General features: G+C 41.2%; 1 protein-coding gene across 2 annotated transcripts in view; it reads left to right on the top strand.

Annotated features, from left to right (window-relative positions):
- The first annotated feature begins 53 nt into the window (after positions 1-53).
- Positions 54-9,490, top strand: part of PRKD1 (protein kinase D1) — a 114,712-nt gene continuing 105,275 nt past the window's right edge. Inside the window, exon 1 of one of the 2 annotated variants that reach the window (XM_014891429.2) lies at positions 54-530. In XM_014891429.2, coding sequence (XP_014746915.1) covers positions 342-530 — 189 coding nt within the window. In that variant the 5' untranslated portion in view covers positions 54-341. The remainder of the gene's footprint in view (positions 531-9,490) is intronic. The other variant, XM_088167220.1, reaches the window with a different exon arrangement.

The raw sequence follows: 9,490 nt of genomic DNA, 5'->3' as shown, positions 1-9,490 counted from the left end.
TGGGCGCGGGCCCGTCCCGGCGGAGGGCGCGGCCCGTCCCGCCCCCGCGCCGCGCACGGCGCCAACAGCCCGAGCGGCGGCACCACCTCGGCGGCGCTGGGCCGGGCTCCCCCCGCGCGTCTTTCTCGCCGCCTTTTCCTGTCTGCATCCTCTCCGGTCCTCCCCCCCATCCCCCTCGCCATTTTCACCCGGGAGGAGCTCGGCGGGACTTTCCTGAAACTTCGCGGGGAAACTCTCCGGGCTCCTCCGGGGCGGCCGCAAACTTTTCGTGGCGGCGCCCGACTCTGCCCCTCCGTCCCTGACTCCTCGGCTCCGGCGGTGGCTTCGGAGGGAAGTTTGCGATGAGCGCCCCTCCGCTGATCCGGCCGCCCAGCCCGCTGCCGCCGCCGGGGGCTGCTGCCGCCGGCGGCATCGCCTTCCACCTCCAGATCGGGCTGAGCCGGGAGCCGGTGCTGCTGCTGCAGGACTCCTCGGGGGACTTCAGCCTCGCCCACGTCCGGGAAATGGCTTGCTCCATCGTAGACCAGAAGGTGAGAAGGCCCTAAAGCGAGCCCCCTCCCGCCACCCCGGACCCGCTGCCCAGCTGTTGTTGGCTGTGAACTTTCCTTTCCCGGTGGCTCTGCTCCGGGATAAACGAAACCCATCCCAACTTCCCTGCCGCTGGCCCTACTTCCTTCCCCCCGGTGCCGCGCTTGTCTCTGCCGTGCCCTCCACGACCCCCGTGCGGAGGAGGTTCTGTGCGGGATGCTCGCATAGGAGCTTGACTTTTGTTTTGCTGGCAGGGGATGTAAGTGGCTGTGCGAACTAAAAGCCGTTATTAAAAACAAACTCCGGCCGGATCTATCCGCTGCTTTTTAATGCTGCGGAAGGGGGGGCGCGGGGGGCAGAAAGCTGTCAGCTGTGATGGCAGCGCGGCGCCCCGGGGCAGTTCACGCTGTCCTGGCCTCTGCTGGGAAAGGAAAGTTTCCACTGAAAAAAAAAAAAAAAAAAAAAAAAAAAGCGAACAGTAACAAGGAAAAGCCAACCCCGACAGCCCAGGATTCAAAGCGGCGCGCTGCTGTTCGCACGCCTTTCCTTGTGCCGGGCAGAGCCGGCGGCCGGGGCTGGGGCCCCGCGGTGCTGCCCGGTGCCGGCCGTGGGGGCGGGAGCCGAGGCGGGCACAGGGGAGGCGCTGGGGGCCAGCCCCTCGAGCAGGCGGCTCGGCAGGGCACTGAGTCAGGCCGGGCTGGCGGCTGCTGCGGGCGCGGTGGGTCACCGAGCCGGCGGGGCCAGCCCCGGTGCCCGCGGGGGTGGCACTCACCGCAACCCCTCCGGAGCGGCACCCTCGGCCGGGCCGGGTCACCTGCGCTTGGCCACAACTCGCGCTGTACGCGGAAATACAGCGGGCTTCTGCCGCAGCCACCGCTGCCTCTGCCTTCTCTGATCTCTCTGCTTTAACAGTCGTGTTGTATAATAAAGTTTTGCTCTATCCGTGTTTGTTGTGTGAAAGGCTCGGGCAAAAGTATCATAGTGATTGCAAAGGAGAAAAAAAAACCCCATCCTAAATACTTAGGATAATTGTAATATGAAAAAATTGTCTTCCCCTTGTTTTTACTAAGGTAAAATAATTTCAGGCAGGGATTTTTATTTGTTTGGGTTTTTTTTTGGTTGTTGTTGTTTTTTGAGTTGATGGCTTTGCCTTCCATCTCTTCATAGAACATCAGCCTGAACTTCACTAAATAGTGGAACTTCTTTTTTGTTGAAGGGCAACTAATTGAAGTTGAACTAATTGTTGAAGCGTTTTCAAAAAAGTATAAAATATGCATCCTTATTTCTAAATTTTGCGTTCTTCATAGTTTAAGAAATGGCTACCTGCTTTTTAAAATTAAGTTTTGGAGAAAGATGTACCCTTTCACGTTATGTACTTGTTTCTAAGCTAGGCCAACACTTGTCACTTTGTCACATATATGTCTGAAATAGCTTAAATGCTTTCCGTGTTTCACCATCCAGAAGTTATTGTGCTAGCAGTAATGGAAGAGCTAAGATTGCTGTATTCGTTGTTTCTATTTACTCTTCTTGAGTAGTTTATTAATTAATGGGCTTACTGTAAGCTTGATTTTTAAACCTCATTTCCTAACAATGTGCCATTGTGTAAAGAAAATAAGTGAGCTGGCCTGTGCTCAAACAGTGAAATTTACTTGAGTGAGTATTGACATTAAAATTTTGAACACTAGTTTGTTGCAGTTTCTCAATTGCATAAAAGAAAGCATCTCATGTAGCTGCTTCTCTGCAGGGCACACTTGAATGAGGAACTTTCTTCTAGTTACAGTTTCTTAGAGCTGAACTATCTGCTTTCCCAAGGCTGTCGAGAGGGAAGTGGCTCAAAGAAAGGGAAAAGTGGAAGAAAGATGGGCTTTGGTTTGTTTGTTTTTATTTTCTTTTCTTGTTGAATAGTGGCCTCTACTCCTCCACCCTGCAGAGCAATTTGTATGTTATTTAGTGCTTAGATCCTCATTTTTCAGCTTAAGGCTGCAAGTGTGTCTCTATATGCATGATTTTACTAGCATGCATTGTTTCACTAGACCTGATGGGATTGCTTGCATATTCAAAGTTACTTGGCTTACTAGCAGAGACTTTAAAAAAATTATGTGATATCTGAAACTGTTACGAGGTAACTGTTTGTGTGTTGTAGGTTCATGATTTTATCTTTTCCTGAAATGATTTGCAATGGTGTCTACTTTTGTTTTTATAACAAAGATGTATTTGCTTATTACAGTCAAGCAGGAGGCTACACTGTGAAGAATTTTACATTGAGATTTCATGCTATTTTTGAAGTTTCTCTGGGTCTGTAGAGTAGTGGTCAACCAGGTAACAATTTCCTTCCAAACTTCCTGTTTGCTCTGGACTGTTGGAGCAGTACGTAAGGATGAGAAATTGTGGTTTTGTTTTTCTCAATGTTTGTCATCTTAGACTGCTAAAATCAACACTGTGTCTGTGGTGTGCTTTTAAATATTTAAGCAGTCTTCTTGCACACGGCTTTATTTTTAGGGTTGTGCTGACTTTTCTTCAGCATCAGAGTCAGATGATCTGTGGTAATGTGAGCATACCTGATTTGAGATGATTATGACCCTTAGTCTGCACAGGTTTGTACACCCACTTAATTTACTCCTGCTCAAAATTTATGTTAAGTTGAAATAAACTTCTCAAAGTGTGCAGAGTAGAGCATATGTAGGCCTGAATAGGATGCTAGTACAATGTGTGTGTATATATGTATACATTCCCTATTTCTATATCTTTATATGGTGGTTTTGCATATAAATAATATATATGTGGGTTCACATGTATAAAACTTAATGCTATATGTAATTTAGAAATTTATATTTCCTTATAAACCTGTGTTTTCCTTACGCTAGAGTACTTTAACTTTTGCACTTCAGATGCTGTTTAGGTTTTTAATTTTGGTAGAGAGTGTAATTATATTGATGATGCAATGTACATGATGTGAAAAGTGGAATGAGCAAAGTGTGGCTTTATCTCTACTTTCCACGAGAGGCATTCTTTCAGAAATTTTATCCTGAGGTAACTGTAGATACTTCCTTTACGAATCTGAAGATGAAATGCTACATACCGTTTTCTGGCATAAATTCAAGCACATTTAAATCTGTTAAGAACTGTTCTGGAGACAACAAAATTTGATTCCTTTGAGTTTGTGTGTTTTGTTTGTCTTGCTTAGAACCAGTGACATGAAAACCTTGAGACTTGTCAATGTGGGGTTATTTTTTCTTCAGTTAAAATGGATCTTGAGCATTTAAATTATGATATAGTTGACATGATATGAGGATCAACTTTAAAATATGTGCCAGTGTTTGACTTCTAGGCTGACTCCCTCACAAGAACAGTGGGAAGATATTGTAAAATATGATCCTTGTTTTCTGAAGACAAATAGTATGAATTATTGCCCTTTTTGAGTTAGCTGCACACAATAAAACCACTTCTCCAGGACAAATGTGTAATCCAAAGTGCACTTTAATTATATGGAATTGCCATGTTACCAAATAATTTTATATTAAAAAGTCAAAGAAAATAATCTTTATACAACTTGTTAATGCAAATCCATTCAAGTTTAATTCAAAGGGGATATTAGTTGTATTCTGTGTGTATTGAAATTCTTTGTTATTGTTATAGCTCACCTATGATGAACTGGGGTACTGCAGTGGCACTGCCAAGTTTTGGAAACTTTGAGTTCTCAGGTAAATACATGAGGCAGTGTTATTTGACTTGAGAATGCGTATTTTATGAAATAGCTCTTAGGTCAGCTATTAAGATCGTATGCTAGCTAGGCTTTTGGCACTTAAAGACTTAGAAGTTGTGAGGAATACAAAAATCATAAATATAAGAAAAAATTTGATCAGAAACAGAGGAAATAAGACTTGAGCTGCATAGGTGTTGTTCAGTCTGATTTATAAAAGTAGTGTTGTAGATGATTCAGTGGTTTAAATAATTCTGAAATTTTATAGTAGGAAAAAAGTAAATAAAAGGAGAGGCCATTTTGGGAAAGGGAAAGGACAAAAAGAAAAGTACTTGGTTCAAGTAGCATACTGCAACTAGAATACTGTGCCTAGATTCATCTTTATGCAAGGTTATCTGGTGTTAAATTAGGAGAATTGCTACAAATCGAATTAAGAGTATTCTTGAGAATTGAACCAAACACATTCAGGAGCAGGTTTACTCCACTTTTGCTTCTAGTTGTCATTATAAGGAAAATTTAAGTTATTCTTAAATAAATAAAAAAAGGAAAACAAAAATGAATTCAGTTCTGTTTTCTCAGGCTGGAATCTCTTGTGGTCTGAGTAAAAAGGGGAAAACCTTTTCCAAAGGTTGATGTGAAAATATATTTATCTTTTTCTGCAATGCTTTTAAGCAGTCATGGAAAACATGTGGGGTTTGTTTATATGAGTGATGGGAATTTTATTTGTTTGTGGGTGTTTTTTGTTTGGGTGGGGTTTTGTTTGTTTTTCCCCCAAACCCACACATTCTCCTAAAATCAACAAGAGCCTGGTAGTAATGAAGTCAGTACCTTTAGAGTTGGATAGGGACTCAGTGTACATGAGGTACTATAGAGATTTTTAGCTTCAGGATAAACAGAGAAACTGACATGTTTTTGCCATGCTGACCAAGAGTCATATATCTTCATTCAAACATAAAAATGTAAATATTTCATGTATTCGCAGCACTGTTGTTTGTAGTCACAGTCTTTATATGCTCTAGAAGAGTTATTACAGATGTGGTGTTTATTTGTGATAGTTAAATTCTCATGGTATCTTTTAATGGTGTACACTGGTAGCAAAGAGTTAATTTTTAAATTTTTTTCTTCATGAAGTGAGTTTTTCTCAGCACTGAATGCTTTCCTCTGCCTGTGTTGTGGAAGTACCAAGTTGTTAATTGAATTTGAGAAATGCAAGCTGCCTTGTTATTATGTGCATAAACATTTTCCAAACTCAAGGGAGACTTTTGATATTTACAGTTTAGTCTTTTATTGACTTTACATTTATTGTTCCCCACACTGGAAACTGTAAGCCTCTGTATGCAACATTAGTTTGTAGCTTAATTAAAGTTACTTTTGGACCATATCTGAGAAGATGCTAGAACTTCAGTGAAAGGGAGTCAATCTGAGTTAGTTAAAAGAAACGGGTGTTTTTAAGAGATGTTAACTCTGTTATGTAATCTGTCATGCATCCAGATAAGGAAAATGGGTCTGATACCACTAACCTCTGTAGGGCATTTGAGAGTTTCCTAGCTAATGATTAAAGACTATTGAATACATTGTCATAGAATAAAAAATAAGATCTAGAGCTCTAGATAGTGGACAGGGCTTGTAACCAAAGCAGTTCACATTTCAATTTTTAAGGGAATCACAGAAGGAATGTGTTGTTCTTGTGTTATTTCCACTGATACTTTCCCCAGGAAATACGTAATTTCCATAATGATTTAAAGAAAGTAGAAGATGAATAGACATATGAAATGTTTCTCAATGCTGATGAGATTCAGCTCTGTTACCAGAGAAAGGATGGAATTTATTGAATGAAGTTGCAACATTTCGCAGACAGAGGTGCCATGTGGAAATAGTATGGCATGTACTCAGTGAATTTAAAATACCCAAGGTCTGACTGTCCCATAGAAGACTTAGTGAGTGTAAACCACATGATGACCTGAGGATGCACGGAAAGCCCAGAAGCCCAGTGTGTCCTGAAAGTGTGGTGGGTTTATGAGATCTCTGCTGTGGATTGTGTGAAACACCCTGGCATGTGACAAATCCCTGTAAGGATTCCTGCAGACTTTTACCGTCGATTTTTTTCCCTGTGATTTCTGGAAATCTGTCACAAACATCTGAAACTAACTTGTTCTTCTTACCTAGATTTTCTTTTCCCTCCTCTATGTTTGGAAAAATTTGCCTGTATGGTTTCCATATGTTTATATTGTGGTTACTTGCAAGTAAACAAACACACTTAGTGAAGTCTGCATGTTGTTATTTTTGGTTTCTTATTTTTACTGTATTTTGTATATGAAACTATTTCAGTTAAAAACTTCTGCCAAATGTGTGTTTGCTTTTTATATAGTGATTATGCTAGCAATTATTTTAAGGACATCTATGGAATTTTTAAGATTAAAAAATGTAGAATTAAAAATTACAATTAGAGACAACTCTTGGTTTCAATATACTCAGTGAATATCTCAAGCAACCTGTGATAAGCACATGCATAGTTCATAAATTTTTTTAAAATTACAGTTGTGTAGGTAATCTCTGGCTTCTTAACTAGTTGACATCAGACATGTTTATGTTGATGTTATGTAATATGGTTGCAGTTACATAGTTGCAATCAAGTATATAATTAAAATGTCTCTTTCAAGTGTTTATCCAAAGTGTAGGTGAACTGTCCTCTAAAATACTTAATCTTCCCTGTAGAGCAGTGTGGCTCTATATAGAGTACCTCTTTAAGTATATCTTTAGTCAGTTGTCTTGTATATTGTCTCTTGATGCTTGGAGGAGGACTTCCCTTTCTTCTGGAGCTACTGCATGCCTTTTGCATACTGTCAAATTGTCATTTGTAAAAGTCTTCCTTGTAGTGTGTTCTGGTAAAATGGTTAGTGGTTGGAAGGCACCTTAATGAACCCAGAATCACAGAATGGGTAAGGGTACTCAGAGTTGGCTTCTGGGCTGCAAGTGTACATTGGCATCTCATTTTGAGCTTTTTGGTCCACAAACATCCTGAAGTCTTCCTCTCCAGGGCTAGTCTTGATCCCTTCTCCACCCAGGCTGTACTTGTGCTGGGATTGCCTCGACCCAGGTGCAGGACCTTGCACTTGGCCTCGTTGAACTTCTTGAGGTTTGCACAAGCCCCCATCTCAAGCCTGTCAGGGACTCTGGATGGCATCCCTTCACTCCAGCTTGTCAACTGCGCCACACAGCTCAGTGTCAGCAGCAAGCTCGCTGAGGGTGCTCTCAGTCCTGCTGTTCATGTCACTGACAAAGATGTTAAAAATGCTCATCTCAGTACCACCCTCTGAGGAACATCCACTCCTCACTGCTTTGTGTTGGATATTGAGCTGGTCACGACAACTCTGAGTGCTACCATCCAGCCAAATTTTATCTAGTGAGAGGTGCATCCATTAAATCCACATCTCTCCACCTTACAGAAGAGGATGTCACGCAGGGCAGTGCCAGCTGCTTTGCACAAGTCCATGTACATAATGTCTTCTGCTCTTTCCTCATCCACTGCTGCTGTAACCCCGTTGTAGAAGGTCACCAAATTTCATGGATATGATTTGCCTTTAGTGTCATCAATCACCTTATTATTTTCCATGTGTCTTAGCATAGTGTCCAAGAGGACCTGTTTCATGATTTTGCCAGGCACTGAGGTGAGAAAATAGTTGTTTCATTTTTCTGTATCAGACTCGAGTGTCACTTTTGCAGGGTTGATTGCAGAGGTTCTGCTAGAAAGGCTGCCTAAATTTTGTTATCGTGTCTCACTTGCTACAGAAGAACCTGCTCTGCTCTGACACGCCCTTTGCTTACGTTTTCCTGGCTTGTGGTTTTCATATGAATGTCCAGAATTTTGCAGACCAAAACAAACTTTTTTCTTCTTTGTACAATTTTAGTACTACTAAATGAGCTCTTGCTTTTTTGAGGCTTTTCTTTCTTTTTAAATATTTCTATCCAGGAAATAGTCTAAAATGATGGCAGACTTGTCTTCACTCAAAAACCCATGTTTAAAATAAATTGTGCATGTCAGCTTTTGATATTTTAAAGTATAAAATACTGACATATGCACTTCAAGTCAGCTACTTCATGAAGCAGATTTTTGCTTTCTAAATGCTCCTCTAGTTTTATCTGCTGAAACAATATGTAAGGTTGGAAGTGCAGTGCATCATGCTATGTTGAGATAATACTGTGGATATATTGCAGTGATTCAGGCGTAGACATAAAATTAGGCATAAATTCCAGTGTATATCTCTTTTGTCTACTTTCTCTTCCTCCACCTATTTGTGGCTTCCTTTTTCTTGTTCCTTGTATGTGTTTTCTTCTTCAGCCGAGGAAAACATAAGAAATAAGCTTTCGCTTCTCCAACTATACAACGTGTGTATTCCTGTTGCGATTGTATCGCTTACATAGCCTATTGTATGTGCCTCTTCTGCAGTCAGAACCACATCAGAAACAGTGTTACGATGTTCAAGATAAAATATAGGTCATTATTTTGATAAAAATTTATCAAATTTTATTATTTTTTTAAATTTAGAAGCATCAATGCACATCATCTAATCTGGTTCTTGGCTGTTTCCTAAGAGAAGAAAAGAGGCATTTTGAGACTTTTATTATTGGTGAGCATAAAATGCTCTTCCCAATGTGACTTTAGGCACAAGGTGTATGCAAAGATCTACTAAGAGAAGCTGCAAACCATGACCACAGTTGCCAGCTCTGAACCTCTACCTTGTACATTTTAAAAGAGCTGGATCTGGACATGTCCTGTGTAGTCTGAAAGCATGTTCTATTTTTTCTTCCTTCAAATTATTTTTTAAAAAGTCAACCTTGAGAAATAATTTTTTCCCAAGTGTTAGGAATAGTTTTTGTCAACAGCTTGTCTGATGAAAAAGTACAGGCAAGACACAGCTGAGTCTGGGAGACACATTCTGGCTATGAGGCAATTTGCCTGAAAGATGCTTGTCCTTAAAAATGTCAGCTTACCTCTTGCCTGATCTTTCCTCCAAAGAATCCCTTTACATAAAAATAGAAATTACTAATGTATGTGGGCCATAGTGGTCAGGCATACCCTGCTTTCCCTCTTGGCAGCACTGCATGTCCTTATTTAATTTATGGGTGCTAGGCTAGGGACTTTATTCAGGCTGAAGTGTTTCTGAAAGCCCCATAGAACCTTGGGCCACAAAGGGTTAAACTTCTTAAATTGTGTTATTAATCCATGGTGTGAGGGTCTGTGCCATGAAGGAAAGCTCACTG

The sequence above is a fragment of the Sturnus vulgaris genome, chromosome 6 (assembly GCF_052056855.1).
Source record: "Sturnus vulgaris isolate bStuVul1 chromosome 6, bStuVul1.hap1, whole genome shotgun sequence".
Taxonomy (NCBI): domain Eukaryota; kingdom Metazoa; phylum Chordata; class Aves; order Passeriformes; family Sturnidae; genus Sturnus; species Sturnus vulgaris.
The sequence above is the reverse complement of the archived record's forward strand: the minus strand, read 5'-3'. Positions and strand labels throughout refer to the sequence as shown.